The sequence below is a fragment of the Sesamum indicum genome, linkage group LG7 (assembly GCF_026168435.1).
Source record: "Sesamum indicum cultivar Baizhima isolate 11 linkage group LG7, ASM2616843v1, whole genome shotgun sequence".
Lineage (NCBI taxonomy): Eukaryota > Viridiplantae > Streptophyta > Magnoliopsida > Lamiales > Pedaliaceae > Sesamum > Sesamum indicum.
Genome location: NC_142663.1, coordinates 15,912,624 through 15,932,651, shown reverse-complemented (window position 1 = coordinate 15,932,651; position 20,028 = coordinate 15,912,624). Strand labels below are relative to the sequence as shown.

Genomic DNA, 20,028 nt, shown 5'->3' with positions numbered 1-20,028 from the left:
TGGTCAAAGGAACTCCTTTAAATACATATAATAATTAAGTAACTATATATCAGACTGAAATATTGTAATTGATATATAGTTTGATATTAAGTATTGATGATCCTATCCTTGAATTTTTATTTTTGTAAACAATTAACTCAAATGTGATATACGCGGATAATTAGTTTGAGGACAAAATGGGAACTAATAACTAATAATGAGTTAATTAATTAGTGAAATTATGACATTGCAAGAATGGATTGTTGTTTTAATTAGATTATTAATGCTGGCGCAGGACTCACATCACATGTGCTTACTAATTTATTGATGTATTCAGAATATATATTTTAATAGTCATGTATGAATAAAAAATTAAATATTGTAAAGAGCTGCAAGTTGCAGTGTTTGATGGTTTAATCAACAAATGATGATGAGTAGATTGAGTTGAATTTGTTTGTATTAATTAAGAAACAAGTTTATCAATGCAAAATTAAATCCAAATTCTTAGCTACTTCGAAGGACTATATATAAAAACTTTTAATTACCGACTCTACTCCAATTAACAATGAATTAATACACACAAACTAATCAGTTAATAATGGTCCTTTTGGTTAATGTTATTTTGTCATCTTTTCATTCATTAAGAATGTGCAGTTGCTAGTGTTAGGTGAACAATTGTACTCATCAAATCTAGTTCATAACTCCTTTTATAACATATCTGTGGGTATGGGAGGACAAAAAATATGTAATAATATCTCTGATCAACGACTTTTTATTTCCAAACTATTTATCGGATAAACGAGGATTTGTCAATCAAACACTTGTACACTTAATTCTACTACGTACTACTTACAAATTAATACATCACTTCAAATTAAGAATCGCGTATGCTACTCATGCCCATTAATTATTGAGTCAAAATCAGTGAGCTCTAAATTCAACAAAATACATTGTACATGCATATATATATATATATATATATATACAGCTCGCTCATCATCAATAATTGGGAGACCTACAATAATATATATTAACAAATAATTATTATTACAACAAAAAAATATTTGTCTGCTACATGTGACAAATTAATTATATGTAGATATATATAGTTATATCTATCACAACAAACAAACATTTGTCTGCTACGTAATAGTGACAAAAATGGTAGCATATGGTAGGTAGTGTCATGTCTTGTGCTAAAAACCCTTTTATTATTCTAGTCCGCACCAAATCAATCATATAACAAGTGTGATAGGTTTGTTATGTGATTGGTCACTTTTCTTAAATAAATATACCAATCACACGATAAATGTATTGCAATTGCTATGTGATTAATTTAAATTTGACCAAACCAAATCCAGGATAAAATTTTCCATATATATATATGATCACCAATAATTATTAAGGGCGGCGGGGTAGTGTTTGTCTTAATTTGTCAGCTGCATTAATTTCTTATTACTTTGATACCATACCAACTAGATAGACATTTATTATAACAGTTAACATGGGATTCCTCTCTATAATAATAATTATTATTATAATATAATTAAGTTGCACTAAGTAAGATTCTTGGCCAGGACGCAACCTATTAAGTAGTCATTATTATTAACTAAATTAATATGCCAACTTCCCCCCATGTTCACACTTCCAAGACAATTAGTAAAACAATATATATATATATGGTTGTTAATTTTTGCCTATAAATTGGTCCATCTTTGGTTGCATGAAAGAAATCAATCAGCAAAGAATTACATATACTAGCTAGCTAGATAGCAGCTTGTTGATAGATCGATCGAGAGTTAATCAAGCTCCATGTCACTAACTCAGACCACCTCATTTTTGTGCCCAGAAAACACCCTATCTTTCCTGCACAAAGCAAAAGTTTCATGTCTTCCCGTCAAGTCTTGTTATGACTACGACAAAACTAAGTTTTCATTGTTTTCTAATGGAAAAAGTAGGTATCCAAGAACAAGTAATATCAGCAAATTGTCTGTCCTGTATAATGGATATCCCTATTTCCCTTCTCTTCATCATCCTCTGGAGTCTGAATTATTGCCAGCAGCATCTGATCATGATGGCGTTGATCGCGGCATAGGGATTCTTGAGTTTTTTCAAGGAAAGAATATTTTTATAACTGGGGCAACTGGCCTAGTTGGAAAAGGTACATTACACATTCCATGCATGCATAATACACACACACACACACCCCCCGGCCATTATTATTTGATTAATTAATAGTTGCAATAACAAATTTTATATATATTATAACTTTGAGTAATTAGTAATATTAATGTATGTGATTTAATTTTGTTCTAATAAGAAGTTAATTATATAATTTGCAGCCTTAATCGAGAAGTTGTTGAGATCAACGTCAGTGGGTAAAATCTATTTACTAATAAAGGCAGAAGATAAGGAGGCAGCAGTTGATAGATTGAAAAAGGAAGTATGTATGTTTCTCATCATCTTCCATGCATCTCTTTTTATATTAATTAATAATTAATTTTTCATATATATATATATATATATAATTAATTATTCTAATTTATGAAAACTGAGAAATTCTTTTTTGGTCATTTAATAATTAGATAGTGGATTCAGAGTTATTCAAATGTGTGAGAGAAAAACATGGGAATATTTATAATTACCAAGAGTTGGTGAAGGAGAAGTTGATACCAGTTGTGGGAAACATTTGCGACCCAAATCTTGGAATGGACTTAAATTCTTCTCGTGCAATTATGAAGGACGTAGATGTAATAATTGAATCCGCAGCAAGCACAACCTTAAATGATAGGTAATTAATACTAAACACCAGCTACTTCATTTCCCTTCTTATATATACATTATGTAAGTAATTTTATTCAAGTTCCACTTGAAATAATATTACGTACAACATCTTTTTTTTTTTTCTTTTATCATTGTTAATTAATCTCTTTAATTTTCTAGGTACGACTTTTTACTGGATACAAACGTGAATGCCCCTCAACGGTTGATGAGGTTTGCCAAAACATGCAAAAATCTTAAGTTGTTTGTGCATATTTCAACAGGTAGAGATCTATATATCATGTCTTTTATTAATTAATTGATCATCACCATCACCATCACCATCCTAATAATATTAATGTTGAAATATGAATGTTGGTAGCATATGTTAATGGAAGAAAAGAAGGGCTGATACTGGAAAAGCCACTGATTATGGGAGAAAATGGGAGAAAGGACATTAATGATGATGATGAGATGTCTTTGTGTTCATCTCCTCGTCTGGATTTAGCTGATGAGATAAGTTTGGCTATGAAATCAACATCTCAACATGATCAAGACTACGATGTCACCAAAAATCTGAAAAGACTAGGCCTAGAGAGGTAATTACATATATACTCCTCTTAATTATTTTACTAGATCTATAATCTTGTTAGTTAATTATATCTCTAATCGTGTTATCATTGAAAATGAAGATATATTTATATATTGTACGTGCTGGATTACTACTCATTACGTACAGAATTATTACAGAGCAAATATTTTTGGATGGTATAACGCATATCATTTGACCAAGGCTATGGGTGAGATGGTGCTCAATGAAATTAAGGAAGATATACCCCTACTTATCATTAGACCTACTGTTATCGAGAGTAGCTATAAAGAACCTGTACCTGGATGGATACAAGGAAACAGGTAATTAATAATTACGTGCATCTCTTTTAATTTCCACAAATTATAGATTAATTTCATTGGTTTGCGGTGCATATATATATATATATGATTGATGATGTTGTGTTGTGATTTGAATTGCACGCTGGATTTTTCAGAATGTTCGATCCGGTGATTATTTCATATGGAAAAGGTCAACTTCCTGCCTATTTGGCTGATCCCCAAGTGCACATGGATATTGTAAGTATATATATAAGAAGCTTAATTTTGTATTTATTTTTTTTCAACTCATCGTAAACTTAACGATATATGAAATATATATATATATATATATCATTAATAATTCGTTTGCAGATAACACACACACACATATATATATATATATATATAAAATAACTAATGATGATAATTTAATATTTATTATTTGCAGATTCCTGTTGATATGGTCGTAAATTCAACAATTGCAGCTATTGCAAAACATGCAAGTAATTCATATAAAGCAGAATCAAATGTGTACCATGTAGCCTCCGGTGTTGTGAACCCTCTTCGATTTTGTGACTTTTTCGAAATCCTTCATGAATATTTTAATTCAACACCATTATTTAATATAAAAAAAGATATTAGAAAAATAAAATGTTTTAGCAATATGAATGAGTTATCTAAATACACCCGGGAAGCCATATTATTGTCTAATGAGATGGGAGATGCAATTGATGATGATGAGATAGAGGAAAAGATGGTTGGTAGAGTAAAAAGCAGAGCCAAAGCCAAGGTTGCATATGCTGAGCAACTGTGCAAGATGTATGAATTCATAGGATTTATTCAAGGGAGGTACGTCGTATACATGCATCATATTTACCTTAATTATTGGTCATGCTAACTTGCATTTGTATCATCAGGTTTGATACAAGCAATACGCAGAAATTATTAAAAGAAATGTCCCAAGAGGAGCAGCTTGAGTTTGAAGTTGATGCCACCAAAATAGATTGGAGAAACTACTTTTTAGAGATTCACATTCCGGGTTTACGAAAATATGTACTTAACGACAAGACAATGTCCGTTTGAACAATTATTGATGTAACGGAAATGAAGTACAAGTGCACAACAACTAAGCAATTGTTTAAGATTACTTGATGCACATGTTTGTTATACAAATAAAGTTTTTACTTTTTGTTCCTAAAAAAATTATTTAATTGTCGAGTCATGATATATAGGTAATGTGATGAATGAACAGGTACGAAGATGAATGAATGGATGGGTTAAATGTACATATAATTTAATTATATTTATTTATTGGAAATGTATTCTCTTAATATAAAAGTTAAAACGAAAACCCCTCCTCCAAGTTATGAGAGTGCAGAGCACGTCGTCGTCCTCCTCCTCCACCCCCAACTCTCAATTTATTATTCTATTCTACTCACTACTCACTTCAATTAATGGAAAATAGTAATTATTTATGTCCAAACTCAAACTACCATTCCATTCCATTCCATGGAGACTAGGACTGATTTTGTGTCTATTCTGCCGTTTTTGCCGCTAATCTTCCGATCCTCCACCGTCTTCTGGCCGCCGTCGGTGGTGGAAGCCCTCAAATCGCTTTCCCAGGGCCCGATTCACAGCAATGTCAACTCTGGTCAACTCTTCGCCCTGGCCATTGCTGACCTACGTAATTCTCTTGGAATTTCCGCTCTCCACCCCTCTGCCTCGCTTGGCTTCTCCCTCTTCTTTGACGACGTAAGTTGAGCATATGTTTTCCCTTTTCCTTTTTTCTGAATACGCCTGAATATGGAGTTATCAATGTGTTACAACTTACAGTAGGGATATTTTTATTTTGGTCAGAGCTGGCCGTTTAGCTTTGAGACTTCTTCGTTGTTCCCTTTGTGTAGGAATACCCCAATTCACAAACCTAGACCTTGATTATATCTGACTGAGTTTGAAATTATTTCTTACAATTAGAAAAACGATCATCAAATACTGATGGATTCGGAGGTAATGCATGCATTCTCATTGTTTATTCATATCACTACATCAATCTTTTTTTCTTTTGGGAACCACCTGTTTTGATTCTTATTAGGTGATTTAAATCTGGCATTCCTTAGTAATTTACTCAAGTTTCCTGATTACCCTAGTTTCTGGCAAGTATGGATTATGCAATTTAATATTGGTATAACTATTTGTAGCAAGAGCACAGTAGAGAGTGATAATGTAATCTGAATATGTTGACTAGGATAGACAAAATGTGGCAGCATCATTTTCTACACTAGTTCTAGTACAAATGGAAATTCGGTTGACCAACTTCCAAATCATGCTGCTATATGAATATTTGTCTGTTACGTTTACTGTACCTAAGGACATAAGAGTTGTGGAGAATGATTTTGTCTGTGCATCTATCTGTTCTATATCTATTGGCTTAAAAATTGTGTGCGGTCGTTTTTTTGGAACTTCTGGTGGTGGCTATTTCAGTTGATGGATAAGGATAACACTGAGAAATGGTTTGAAGAAGTGGTTCCACAACTTGCTAATTTGCTGCTGAGGTTGCCAGCACTGTTGGAGACACACTATCAGAACGCGGATCTCATTGGGATGGAGACCGGTCTTAGGTTATTGGATTCGCAACAATCCGGCATGGTGTTACTTAGTCAGGTAATTCAATGGGGTGTGCATGTGTGTGTGTGTGTATTCTTTTCTTTTAGTAAATAGGTATTTCAGCTGCATCCTGTTAGATGGTCAGTCAGATCATATATATCAATGAGCAATGCACTAATACTGGCACTGCTTTTGATTTGCTACTGGCACCTTTGGATTTCTGAAAAAGAATGAAAAGTTCATAGTTTTATGGTTAAGATTGTTGTATCTGTCTATGATGTTACTTCTTCAATGGTCTACCAGTGACATAATCAACTTGTCTGCTGCAATCTGTTTCCAAAGATAAAAAAGAGATGGTGCAATGAAGAAAATGGACATCCTTCTGTCATGAATAACTATTGTTTTACCTCATGCTCAAGTTCTTTTTTGAAACAATGCAGCTGAATTAAAGCAAAATATCTGAATTTGAAGTTTTGTGCTTATTTCAGGAATTGATTGCTGCTCTTCTGGTTTGTGCTCTTTTTTGCTTGTTTCCAACCACTAATAGAGGCGCCAAACATCTTCCAACCATCAACTTTGATACTTTATTTCTGTATGTTATCACCCGTTTTTTTGTATTTCTGCTCTTATTGTCTGTTAAATTTGATACTCATGCAGCTTGGTCACATTAACCATATAGCTAATAGTAAACACCTTTCATGGACATTTTAATTCTGCATGTGTTTGCACTACTACCAATGTTTTTGTCAATCAGCAGTGTCTTACTTCTGGATATATATAGTATTGCTTAAATCATTATATAAATTGTTGATTACAATTATGCTACAGAATCTTAGTTTCACTCATTGCATCTTTAACTCCTAAAAAAGTCAAACATCTCTAGCTATTCTTCACCAAGTCGTGCTTGGCGACATACTTTTAATGCTTATATTGAATCCTCATTTGATACCTAAAAGCCAATAAGAATTCAAAGCAAAATCAGAACAGTATTTTCATAATTTTCTTAAATTTTATTTTGGCAATTTGGTCCGCATCTAGCTTATGTGACGCTATGTGGAACCTAGAATTCATCTAATTTATGTGAATACTAGCTTTCATTATGTGAGGTTATTACTGACCTTCAAATTAATTTTGCTTGGCCTTGGGCAAATGTGCAATATTTTTGAATTAAGCATCTCGAATTAAAAGATGTTGAGTGTAAACATTTCGCTTATTCTGAAGTAATTCCATTCTGTTTCAGTCATTTGGGAAAGTACATAAACAGTATATAACTAAAAGCATGAAGATCTTGATTGTTGAACATGTAAAGTGGCTACCCATGGAAAGTACAAGTACGCATTTACATGTATTGCTTGCTAGATATACATCAAGCAACCAATTGTAAAATGTTCTTGACTATTTCCTTTAAATTCCTCGAAGTGTTTTGAACTTCAAATATGCCCTTTCCTTATGACCCTGTCCAGACTGAGGTTCGATTGCACATTGTAGGAGAAAATGTATAGTAAGTGTGGAAGAAATTACTTTATTGTGAAAAACTGGAGAAAATTAATATCCCCTGGTCTGGCCCTTGATGATCCTAAAAGATAAATGCTATTGCAACCTTCTCCCCATCGATCCCCCAATCCCCACCAGGATAAAAAAAAAAAAAGGGATAGAGAGAGTATAGAGAGAGAGAGAGAGAGAGCAAGAGCAAAAGGTAAAAGAGAAGTAAACCTTATTTTTTACCAGAGAAGGTAGCACAGAGAAGGCAGTGCTACTCCTATTGTGATTTTTCTGTGGACAAGGATATTATGTTGATACATTTACTATCAATAGGAATGGTGGAAGTTGCTGTGTGTTCTCATTTATTTTTCTTACGAAGGGTAAGTCTTCTTTCCCTTTTAGTTTCAGAGTGGTAATTCTTGATGGTGAAACTAATGTAAAGGTAAATTTGTAATTAATAATGTTGCAACTCATTTGCATGTCATGGATATCGGCTGTATGTAAATCAACAGGCAGCATTTCTGTTTTTCATCATTGACGTTTTCATTTGATACCTCTTTCTGTAATATATTATTGTATGCTTTTCACAGGCAGGAGGTTGGTTCATGTCCTCTTTTCTGATTTCAGGAGTTTATATGAGCATTATGATGTGAAGCAGGAACATAAAATAAAGTGCATTCTTCACTATTTTGAGAGGACATGCTCGGAAATGCCTATGGGGAATGTCTCATTTGAGCGAAAGATTCTTCCTTTACAGAACAGTCAGTCCAACATTGTCTACCCCGAAACTGATTTCTGGAGCAAGTCTACTGTCTCTCTGTGCCGATTGGAGGTAACGAGTTTATTAAGCTAGTAATTACATGCAATATGCCTGCAAATGTTTCTCTTATCAGATATTCTCAACTAGCCAATTGTATTATAAAGTTTACCAGCTCCTCCCCCCCCCCCCTTCCCCCCCAAATCATCCCTGTTATGTAACATTGTTGATTGTCTTCTATTACAACCACCATCCAAAATAGCTTCGAAATTGCCAATGAATCGGGGATGGCTCATTTTTTGCTGTTTCTCTCAGTTCAATGATAGCTTTCTACTTGAATTCTGTGGTAGGCTCGGACTTCTGGTTTAATTGAAGATCAGCCCGCTGAAGCTCTTGAAGTAGATTTTGCAAATAAAAACATAGGAGGTGGTGCTCTCAGGCATGGCTGTGTACAAGAAGAGATTCGTTGCATGATCAACCCAGAACTAATTGTTGCCAGGCTTTTCTTGCCTTCAATGGCAGATAATGAGGCTATTGAGATTGTTGGTGCAGAAAGATTCTCAAATTACTCTGGCTATGCTGCTTCATTCCGCTTTTGTGGAGACCATGTTGACAAAAAGAGTGTTGACACAATGGGAAGGCGTAGGACGAGGATTATTGCAATTGATGCACTTAGTAGACCTGGAAAGAGGCAATACACACTCGAATGCCTCCTTCGTGAAACTAATAAGGCATTTTGTGGCTTTTTTGATCAGCATAAAAGTCAACAAGATCAAAAGCAATTTGAGGAAAATGGACTCAAATGGCTTTTGGCACCTGAGTCTGATCAAGTCAGTGGAATGGCACCCGAAATGTCCAAAAATAATACTTTGACCACAGACGATCCATCAGCATCCTCTCAAGCTGACAAACAAACTAGTTATGAGGCGATGAAGAACAATGAGGGACAGGTGGTTAAGTATAAAGAATATGAAGGTGAGATTGGTGTTGCAACAGGTAATTGGGGTTGTGGTGCATTTGGGGGAGATCCTGAAGTTAAAGCCATAATCCAGTGGCTGGCAGCTTCTCAAGCACTGAGACCTTTCATCTTATACTACACATTTAATTTGGAGGCGTTGCAGAAGCTTGACTTGGTCGTACAATGGATTTTATCCCAGGGATGGACTGTAGGTGAAGTTTGGAATATTTTAGTGGAGTACTCAACTCAGAGACTGAAACGACAAACCAAACTTGGCTTCTTCAATTGGCTTCTTCCCTCCTTGTATGATGTTGATCCTATGATTTTGGATGTGGCTCATTCTATGTGAAATTCTATCACTTGCTGCATTAAATCTGGTCTATGTTTAAAAAAGTTTCTCTTTGTACAAATTTATTTGATCCTCTTTGTTTGAGGCTCCCCCCCCCCCCCCCCCTTCTTGAGAGCTTTGTTGTAGTGCTGAATTTGCGTGGGTGGTTTGGTTGTACTTGATGTTGTGACATACTAAGGGATTTGGAAGGCAATGGGAACTGAAGAGTTGTTTCTGTAATTTAGATAAGTTGATATGTGAAGATGTTGTATTATTATTTATACATGTCATCATGACGAGAAAGCACAAAAGGGCCTGTCAATGTCAATGGCAGTGGCAAATGAAGCAAAATATAGAGCTATAAACTTTATGGAAGTATTATTTTTAGTACTTGTGATAGATTTTTCGGTCTGGAAATGAAAAGAATAACAATAATATGTACGATAACAAATATAATCTTATTACTAAAATGGATCAATTACACTTCAAATATATTAAACAACATATCCTTGCAATAACAAGAGAGATTATTTTATTATTTTAAAAACAATATGTATTTGATCTATTTTTGAAGATAATTTAAAAAATATGGGTTATATGTTTGAGTTTTTTTTGAAGAGTAGATTCATTGTTTATTATCAAATTATATTTTTTTATATGTATTTATATTTGCATATATAGAGTTTGCTTGTAGGTGGACTTAATTGAATTGTAATTATTGGATAAAAAGTATTTAAAAATTTCCTATTTAATTTTTTGAAACCATAATTTTACATTTAATTAGGAATTAAAAGTTTGAAATCAGATACTGTAATAGGAGAAACCATAAATTGCATTTGCACAAGTAACAGAATTATATCATCTTCTCACCAAGAAAAAAAGGAAGGTAAACCCGCCAATGCCATGGCTGATAAAAACTGAGTAACATAGAACCCATCTCACGGTCACGGACTCACTCATTTTGCCACGCCAAGGTACTACTTTGCTCTGTTGACTCCTGCAACTCAAAACTCAGCAAAAAGGCATCGGTGGAAGCTGATATATCATCTACGCTCTCATGCTCTATATTTTTCCTTCTCGTTTCCAATTTCCCCCTTCATTTATTAATGCGTAGCACTCTGGTTTCATACCATGTAGCTCGAAAATTTTGATGGTTAGCTTCGTATTTTCTTGTCTTTGTTTATGATTTCTGTTTGCGTGGTCTGTTCTTCTTGTTTTAGGTGGTTCTCTGGTTTTCGGTTATTCACTTCTGAAATTGGGCTTTTGTTTCTAGTTATCATGTAATCTAAGCTGCTTTTTAGTGTTTGCCACTTCTTTCTCTAATTTTATGTTATATTTTGGGTGATTTCTAAATGCTACTTATACACTTGCTGTTAAAGAAAGATTATCCCATATCATTCTTCTCTTACTTTCTCGTTTTTTTTACCCGTAGTTTTGATGCTATAAGACTTATGGAAATAAATTAAAGGGGTCAAAGTATATTTTAGTTAGTCATGAACTGTAATGTATTTGTTTTCCGTTGTATGTATGTTTTTGTTCATGGGATATAAGAACTGAAGGAAAGTTGCAGTCTTGAATTTGCAGTGCAGGGCATGGAGCTACTTCAGCATGCTGCAAGGCTGCAGTTTCTGTTCAGCCCTCTGAATAAAATATGTCCAATGAGTTTCCCCTCTTTGGATTCCCTGATGTTCAGAAAGAACAACAACAGCACTATAGTTTCCTCCTCCTGCGAGGGCCCACCTTTATGCCTCTCTCAACAAAACCCCATAAGGACACCTCTACGGGTATTTTTTTCACTCTGGTTTAGTCCTTGATGCTTATAAATAACTTTTAATGATTAATGTGTTAGTACTTAATTCTGTCCTGCATATCCATGTTTTATATAGTTTTGGAGTGTGAAACAGGGTGCTGGTAGCAGAAGAAGTCGAATAAATGTTTCCAAAATAGAAGAACTACTAAAGCTAGGTGAAGAAGATGAAGACGATGAAGAAGAGTCCAGTGGGAGTGAGGTGAAGGATGGAGATGAGGATTCATTTGTTATGGATGCAGAAGAGAGAAAGGAGTGGAGGCAGAAGATTAGAGAAGTGATGGGTAGAATTCCTGATGTTGAAGAAGAGACAGACCTTGTTGAGAAAAGGAAAAAGATGCAGAAACTTTTAGTTGAATACCCCCTTGTTGTTGAGGAGGAGGATCCAGATTGGCCAGAGGATGCTGATGGGTGGGGTTTCAATTTGGGTCAGTTCTTCAACAAGATCAGCATAAAGAATGTCAAAAAGGATGATGATGAGAACTATGATAGTGAAAATGAAATAGTATGGCAGGATGATGATTATATTCGTCCAATTAAAGATATAACCACAGCAGAATGGGAGGAGGCTATTTTTAAGGATATCAGTCCTCTAGTTGTTCTTGTTCATAATCGTTACAGAAGGTACTTTTATATTTTCTTTTTTCTTTTTTTCTTTAATTCATGGCCTATTAGAAGTAAAAGGCGCTATTGCGGGATCTTCATGGACAGAAATAAGATTGCTGTCCGTATGATAATGATCGGTCAGTTAGTAACCCGGTGACATCTCCTTCCAATGTGGTGCAGTTGCTCTGATAGTCCTAAGATTATGCTTCATGGTTCTTTTCTTTTAAATGCTCCAATCCTGATTTCTCACCACTCACATTTTACTTATTGCTTATGCATGCTCATTATGAGGAACTTACACTGCTTTTGGGCTTTACATCAATTGATTAATTTTCTCCATCTAATTCTTAGACCTGCCCTAGTATCACTCCGCAACTGTCTGATCTTAGCATGAATGCAAAGGCTTCTATTCGGAACTCAGATTCTGCAAATTTTATTAGGATTTAGTATTTTCTAAACCATACTTTATCCCCTTATTCTCCTCATGTTGATTTATCAACCTATGTTTCCAATTCGCTCACCTCTCTTAAAGAAGATGTTGAGCCTTAAGTTTGACCGGTTAGCATCAAGGATGAACCTAATCAGAGCCCCTACTGCTCAAAGTCCTGTTCAATTTGGTTTTAATGAATTAACATAATTGTAAACTCTGGCAATTGGCAAATACAATAGATTTTCTTTCTGGTTTTTCATGATCATAAAATGCATTTGAATAATGTCAGACCAAATGAAAATGAAAAGATTCGGGATGAATTGGAGAAAGCTGTGCACATCATATGGAACTGCAGGCTACCATCACCAAGAGTAAGTATAGCTTCTTCCATGATCAAATTATATTTATCAATTATGACACTCTGATGATGTGCATTAATCAACAGTGTGTCGCAATTGATGCTGTTGTCGAGCTGGATTTGGTTTCTGCTCTAAAAGTCTCTGTTTTTCCGGAACTCATTTTCACTAAGGCGGGGAAGATTTTATACCGTGAGAAAGGTAAGTATCCATAGTCAATCACTGACCACTTATTTGGGAATAGTAAATTCTTTTAAACTGTAATTACTCATTATTTGTGTTTCAGCAATCCGAACAGCTGATGAGTTGTCAAAGATAATGGCCTTCTACTACTATGGAGCTGCCAAGCCACCTTGTCTGAGCAGAGTTGTGAACATGGAAGAAGCAATTCCTACTGTAGAAATTAGAAGGGAACATCCCTAATCAAATGGCATAATCTAGTATTATCTACAATGTTTATCCAACAGTAGTTACAGAAAATGGTGAAGAAACAGGATGATGGTTTAAAATGTGTTTTTTAATTTCTGACATTTTGGTTATATCTCTTTGCTTAAACTTCTAGTGACATTTAAGCAACAGTCTGTGGAGAAAGTTACCGTTTTTTCTGAAAATGTTGTGGTTCTGTGTAGGCAGGTAGCTCATTGAATGTTTTATTACTTGTTTAAGAGGTTTAAAATTATACAACTGCACACTTTAGGTCAATTGCATGCTGCAGAGCCAAAAATTGTACTATAGCTGAAAGCAGTACTTGTGCCTGTTGGATGTGCATCGGAAGATCAGAGTTATGATCTACATGGTTTTTGGATTGCATATAATTATGCTATTCTCTATCTGGCTGTTCCATGGAGGTCTTAATTCTTGAAGTTTGTTGCTCGGGCTTTCTCTCTTTAAATTGTTAGTTTTCCAGTGACAAATGGGAGCCCACTTGTGGGGTAGCTTTTCTTTGTACCTGCACCTTCCTCTACATATTATTTATTGGAAAGAGTTCATATCTTGTCTAGTGAACAATTTACTCTTACTGCTGTCTGCATAAGTAATAATAGTTAACTTATCTTCTATGTGTGGAAAGGTATAATGTTCTGAAAGTTCATTTCTTTATTGTGATTGAGAAATTAGATAGTTCCATGTCCACACAGGAAAAGTTTTTTGTTCACAATTTAAAGAGCTATTCGGCTGATGATGATAATTCCAGGTGAAGAAAGGTGAACTATTTGTATTAGTGGCATAAGACAGTAATGCGGACAGAGCATGACTTTGCCGGCAACACAAGCCTGAAGTGTTGCTGTTGCTCCCAAGAGTTGATTCTTTTAATGGGTAAGTTGGTTTTCTCCGCACTTCTAGAGAGGTTCAATGTAATGTAGAGTTCCTTGAAGCATAATCATAACAAGTGCAGGTTGAAAGATTCAGTTTGGCTAACTTGATTTCGCACTTTTCATGGCCCACCATGTTGATGGATATCACAGCAGAGTTCTTTCTGGTCTAGAGGAAAATAAGCTTTCACAAATGGGTATTACTTCTGTTGGAAGCACCATATATGGTAGATCAGAATTGGAAAATTCGAGCAAGAAAGTCAATGTCTTTGGCAGTGAAACCGCCTGAAGACTTAGATTGATGTCACCCCTGGTATACTGGGCATTGTGAGCGGCAAACTGCCCCATGTCTACATATGAATACCTTTAAGCTTTCGGAAATTGAGAAGAGTGGCAGGAAAAAAGGGCCGAAGTTGCTGTCTAATCAGAGATCCTGGCAGAAGATGCCATTCCCTAAATCAGTCTAATCATCGGCTTGGCTTTACACCCTTTCCTTTTGGCTTGTCGAAATCCCGTTGAAGTTGATCAATTAATCGGATTCATTTTCAGTTAAAGCCTCAATAGGCTTTGTGGTCCATTACTAGTTTTCCCCTCCTGGCCAAAGGGGAAATTACTGTTATTTGGCTAGCTTCTTCAAGTCTCATCTAGGGCTCTCAAGGAGCACCACCTGCTTATGGTTATCTCAAAAAAAAGACATTTCTCTGTAGGTGGGCTCTACTTACTTTTACACCTTTCAAGGGCCTGTTTTTCCATCTACTGGAAATCCTGTCTTGTGTACCGTTGTACCGTCTTGTTAAGATAATGAGACCTTCTACGCGCCTCCCCTCCCACAAGGGGCTTTCCAAAGGCCTTCGTTGGTCATATCATGCAATTCCCCCTCTCTCCCAACCTATCTATCGATTTTGAGTAAGACATGCGAATTGGAGAACTTATGTCCTCCCTGGCGATTAGTGAAATGGGGTTCTCACTGTAATAAGAATCCCAAGGATTATCAGTTACCTTCGCTCCTCTCCTTATCAGTTGAGTGGCTGGAGCGGAGTTAGCGCAACGGCTTTCACGCTAGCCTCTCTTGCTTTGCGTTGGAGGGGTGGTTTAGTTCATTCAAAAAGAAAGAGACCTGCCTTCTATTCAACATAGAAAGTATGCTGGTTAGCTTATGGAAGGAGTGTTATGAGTGTTAGGAGGTAAAGCACCGCTTGCCCTCTCTTTCCGTTGAGCTGATCGCCTCCGGTTCTTGTCTTAAAAGTCTTTCCTGTCTCTTTCTAAGACTATTAGGAGAAGGGGCCTGTCTCTTCGTCAGTTTACTGGTCAGGGAGTGCAGCCAACGCACCGATGAAAGCGAAGCGCTCTTATCTCCTACTTAACCATCAACAGGGGTTGGATTCGGCATATGTTAAGTACAGGTTAACTTGTTTAATTGGGATCTGTATAGTACAGATTTCCTGTGGATTTTCTGATTGTGATACCAGAACTTGGCATCTATATAGAATCAAGATGCTCAAAAAAGAGTTTATTAACTTGTTCTGTTAAACTTGCACATAGTGACTGTACCTTGCTGAGCTGACTGCCTTTCTGTGGTAATAATTGTTGTGATCCAATTCAAATCATAAGTATATGAGATTTTATTAACTGGATAACAAACGCTTAGCTATAATATTTTATACCAGTTTAGTTCTTATCATGTAAGCATTGTTATCTTCTGGAGATTTTTGCAGAACTCACAGTAGGTTTTCCTATAAAAGGTTTCCACTAACTTGAGTTCAACTCCTCTTCGATAACTCAATGCTTCACAGAGGACACACATCTATTGATGCTATTAGATCCTAAATGGTTTTGCTTCCGATCAAATTGTTCTACCAAAATATATCAGGTTTTGCACCAAAACATTGATGCTGCTAGATCAACCTTCAATCATCTCTGAGACTTATTTTGTATGTCAGTGGCAAAGCTTCCATTATTATTTGTATGCAACTTAATCATTGCAGATGGTCACCTATGATTTTCATGTGATCTGTAGTTGAATTGCAAAAGCCAGTACAATACTGAGTGTTTATCAGTAAATTAATTAGTCATTGTACTTTCCACAGCAGCAGAAGGCTTTGTGGTAATGGAAGCGGAAGGCAAACAGCTGGAATGGGTTGGAGCCATCAAACTCACAATCAGAAACACCGACAGTTCGCTTCTCTGTCTTTCCCCCAAAAACTGTAAGACATTTACCTGTACTGTGAGAAACCCAAAATCTGAATCCACGATGGTTCATCTTCTTAGGCGGATTAATTGATTTCCAGTCTGCATCTGCCAAATCACTCAGCTTTTTCAATGCACGAAGTTTCACTGTACCATGCTTGTCAACTGTAATATAGGTCTCGTCCGAGCATTTGTCCATGTAGTTCCTGAATCTGGTGTTCCATGAAGCACGTTTAGGAGGTCAATGTTGCATAATGGGGAAAAATGCATTTTGAGTCCTTTAAGCTGGCTTACTTTTTGATGTGTGCGTATGCTTGTATCTGTATCCTCTATATGATTAAATAATTGAACAAGCTCATACTCTGTATATCTAGTCCATATGTGCCATCATCAGATAATACATAGTTATGCAGCTAAGCACCATATTCATTTCTTCTAACCTGTCTATGTAGAAGGTCTTTGGTCACCCAAAGATAACCCTTAAAATGTACTCGGTTGGGTTGCCAAAAGTGAGAATTCTTGGGCGAAATTCTAGTTCAAATTGGATTACACTGGTCTAAAATAAATCCACATCAATTACATTTCTCATGCTATTGATGTACATCCTAAGGAGAGTAACTAATCACATGACATGACAAGTGTGATAACATTTGGCATATGATTTGTTGTGTTTGGCCAAGCTTAGTTCGAATTAAAAATTCCTGAAAGTCTTGATTACCTATGATAGCCAGAAGCTGATCCCGAGGTGGACTCCCAGCCAAAATAGGAGTTGTTTTTGGTTGACTCGCCTCCTTTAGCATTCGGAACTGAGTAAACGCCTCTATCGTTTGAACTCACGTAGTCAGACTGCAAAGCACCGGCAATAAGAGAGTCATCAAATGCCGTCATGTGGGGATATGCATCACTGGGAGGACATGTATCTGTATCACATGCTTTACATTGGCTGCAAAGATTGGGACTTTTCATATTTCCACTGGCACACACAATGGCTGCTTGAGCAACAGCCAGGATAAGAGCAAGGGAAAGGCAGTGGTTATCCATACTTTGTTTCCCTTTCCCTGGGCTTCTTTTGATTCTTGTTCCGAGGGTACAAGTTTATTATATATGCTGTAATCCCATTCTTGATTTCATCAATTTGCTGCACATTTTTGTCCGAATGAAATGAATGGTATTGTTTTTGTACGACATGCTGCCTAATTTCTTTATTTCATTCATGACATTGAAGTTAACTACATTGACTGAGGAAGCATGTCTTATTCTGCCAAAGAAATCTTTAGTTCGTCCTCGTATTGAAAATCTGATCCACACCCACATTCTTTGCAATCTTTTCTTGGTTTGTTTTGGAAAATTGCCAGAATCGATGACTTCACAATATTGATTTTGTTCCGTCATAGTATTACTGACTGAAGCTGGAACCGCAATTGCTCGTACATATATCTTGTGTGAGTACATAGATTTAGAGTCTAGACAACATTGAGCATCCAATGATTCCTCTCTTGCTCTATTTGGTTGATAAATATTTGAAAATTGTTGTCGGATTCTAGTTTGTCTTGGTGATATTAAATTAAAATCTCAAGAGGGGTTCTTGTTTTGTAAACAGACGTAATTTCATCTGGGACATGGATTTTAGCTATATGTGATGCCTTGAACTTTTGGATTTATTGCAACACGCAGCATTGTACTAATATCTAATTATTGTTAAGACATGTTAATCCACATTCTACATGCACATAGTTGTCGTGTCATGCAGCTTGGATGTTTTATTTTACTTTTTTCGTTCTCTGTTTGAATCTAAGTGATATTCCTTCATTGATACTCTTTTAACCCCTAATTAAGTTGGGCAATAACATGCATAATTAACCCCTAGTTAACTCAGGCCGTAAGTAGAATTTATTGAAAATTAATCGAAAAATGCGACAAGTTTGAGTGGCAAAGTGTATCTTAATCTTTGGTTTACACCATGTCCAAAAAATAGAAAAAAAACACAAACTAGAAAAAGTATATGAAGAAGACAAGATGAAAAGTTCTTACGCCAACAGCAGCCTAGCTAGTTAACCACCTTGTAAATTAATTACTTTTCAACTTAAAACATCATCAAATCATCAGAACAAACACTATTCTTTACCTTAATTTAATTGGTCTCACATTTTTTCACTCATTTGCAACACCAACTTCCCTAATATTTACATTTATATAATAATAATGACCATGCAATCATCATCCAACCCCTCCCCCACCCCCCACCCCAAAAAAAAAAAAAAAAAACACATAGGTCGTATAGTACGTAGGTAGAAGAGGGAGAGGTATGCCTATGCACCAGTGACACATGAGAACATCTTATGGCTCCTAAACCTTACAAGTTGTTTAGGCCTAGCAGGAGGAGCAGCCTTCTCCGCCTCTTCCTCCAAGGCAGTGCGGCCCACGACATGTACCGAGTTGTATCGCCGGTGGTGAGCGCCATGGAGGCCTGAATCATTGTTTATGTGCTCCAGCTTTGTGTTGAAATAACGATGATGATCTGCTATGTTGTATGCCGTGTGTGCTGCAGCACCGGAAGAGAGACACTCGTAGTGGCGGCGAGTCATATTCTTCTTCACCGACTTGTACACCATTGGAATCAGCCCTTCCATTCTTTATTGTGCTAATTGGTTTCTAAATGGTTTTGGGGTAGGAGGGCCGATTCTATATACATATATATTCTACCTCTACTATATATAAATATACATTATTAATTGGTAACTTTATATATATATATATATGTGTTGGGGGGGGGGGGGGGAGTTGGTAGGAATTTGATCAAGTTTGTTGTTTTGTTTTGTCAAGAGTTTCCAGTTTCATGTATAAGAGTTGAGTTGGAAGCACACAAACACGTACATCACCCTTTGTTTGAATTCTCTAATCAAGAAAACACAAAACTTATAAGAAACAGCTTTTGTTAATTTGAATTATGCATCTATATATCTCTCTATCTATATATATATATATATATACTCTGCGTTTGTAGGTAAGTGTATATATACACATATATGTCTATTATCATTTAGTAGTATACATATATGGTTTTTTTATGTGAGATTTTACATGTCATGTTCAGGATTATATATAGACCAGGTTTGATGGGTTGCAGAATTTGGATTTGTAAAGAATATGATAAGTTAAGGTAGTGGGACATATGTTAGTTTGATGGATGATATATTTATGAGGAAATGGGATTAAAGTTGTATTAATGACAATTAACAAGAATCATGTTGATGAGCACTTCGTTCCTATATTCTTCTTATATTAAAGCATTGGTTTCTTAATCCAACATTCATTTTTCAACACCACTAGCTAGCTACTAATATTATATTTATATGATAATTAATAAAGAATGTTATAACTAAAATAAATAAATAGTAGAAGCAATGGGTCTGATATTCTTCTTATATTTTTATTAGTTAAACATTAATAATATATATCTTGTATTTGTTGATTGTTTCAGTCAAAGGTAGCTAATATATAGCAGTTGCCAATTACTCTTCCTTTTTTGTCAACTAAAACGTGCCCCTCAACTCATGTCTTTTAATACCTTCTCCACTTCTCTTTACAACCACC

General features: G+C 35.7%; 5 protein-coding genes across 10 annotated transcripts; 3 read left to right on the top strand and 2 right to left on the bottom strand.

Annotated features, from left to right (window-relative positions):
• The first annotated feature begins 1,681 nt into the window (after nucleotides 1-1,681).
• Nucleotides 1,682-4,793, top strand: LOC105167171 (fatty acyl-CoA reductase 2, chloroplastic). 2 transcript variants are annotated; one of them, XM_011086773.3, is made up of 9 exons: nucleotides 1,682-2,140; nucleotides 2,322-2,422; nucleotides 2,565-2,770; nucleotides 2,923-3,023; nucleotides 3,122-3,338; nucleotides 3,490-3,651; nucleotides 3,786-3,867; nucleotides 4,058-4,458; nucleotides 4,527-4,793. In XM_011086773.3, exons 1-9 carry the CDS (start codon nucleotides 1,792-1,794, stop codon nucleotides 4,690-4,692), a joined length of 1,785 nt encoding a protein of 594 aa, XP_011085075.1. In that variant the 5' UTR covers nucleotides 1,682-1,791; the 3' UTR covers nucleotides 4,693-4,793. The 2 variants fall into 2 exon arrangements, with proteins under 2 accessions (XP_011085075.1, XP_088738842.1); XM_088882716.1 differs by having other exon boundaries at nucleotides 1,683-2,140; nucleotides 2,322-2,426; nucleotides 2,569-2,770.
• Nucleotides 4,794-4,947: 154 nt separating this feature from the next.
• LOC105167170 (poly(ADP-ribose) glycohydrolase 1) lies at nucleotides 4,948-9,978 on the top strand. Its single transcript, XM_011086771.3, has 5 exons — nucleotides 4,948-5,361; nucleotides 6,091-6,270; nucleotides 6,702-6,805; nucleotides 8,323-8,527; nucleotides 8,803-9,978. Exons 1-5 carry the CDS (start codon nucleotides 5,119-5,121, stop codon nucleotides 9,757-9,759), a joined length of 1,689 nt encoding a protein of 562 aa, XP_011085073.1. The 5' UTR covers nucleotides 4,948-5,118; the 3' UTR covers nucleotides 9,760-9,978.
• Nucleotides 9,979-10,568: 590 nt separating this feature from the next.
• MRL7-L (Thioredoxin superfamily protein) lies at nucleotides 10,569-13,548 on the top strand. Of its 5 annotated transcripts, none has more exons than XM_011086768.3 (6): nucleotides 10,569-10,712; nucleotides 11,309-11,522; nucleotides 11,643-12,169; nucleotides 12,871-12,952; nucleotides 13,027-13,138; nucleotides 13,224-13,548. In XM_011086768.3, exons 2-6 carry the CDS (start codon nucleotides 11,331-11,333, stop codon nucleotides 13,358-13,360), a joined length of 1,050 nt encoding a protein of 349 aa, XP_011085070.1. In that variant the 5' UTR covers nucleotides 10,569-10,712; nucleotides 11,309-11,330; the 3' UTR covers nucleotides 13,361-13,548. The 5 variants fall into 5 exon arrangements, with proteins under 5 accessions (XP_011085070.1, XP_088738912.1, XP_088738915.1 ...); XM_088882786.1 differs by having other exon boundaries at nucleotides 11,625-12,169; XM_088882789.1 differs by having other exon boundaries at nucleotides 10,585-10,712; nucleotides 11,323-11,522; nucleotides 11,625-12,169.
• A 2,638-nt stretch (nucleotides 13,549-16,186) lies between these two features.
• LOC105167167 (uncharacterized) lies at nucleotides 16,187-17,480 on the bottom strand. Its single transcript, XM_011086765.3, has 2 exons — nucleotides 17,153-17,480; nucleotides 16,187-16,646 (listed from the first exon to the last, which is right to left on the bottom strand). The coding sequence occupies exons 1-2, from the start codon at nucleotides 17,473-17,475 to the stop codon at nucleotides 16,313-16,315; spliced, it is 657 nt and encodes a 218-aa protein (XP_011085067.1). The 5' UTR covers nucleotides 17,476-17,480; the 3' UTR covers nucleotides 16,187-16,312.
• Nucleotides 17,481-18,435: 955 nt separating this feature from the next.
• LOC148787615 (uncharacterized) lies at nucleotides 18,436-19,168 on the bottom strand. Its single transcript, XM_088882834.1, has one exon. It carries the CDS (start codon nucleotides 19,062-19,064, stop codon nucleotides 18,744-18,746), a length of 321 nt encoding a protein of 106 aa, XP_088738960.1. The 5' UTR covers nucleotides 19,065-19,168; the 3' UTR covers nucleotides 18,436-18,743.
• Nucleotides 19,169-20,028: the final 860 nt, after the last annotated feature.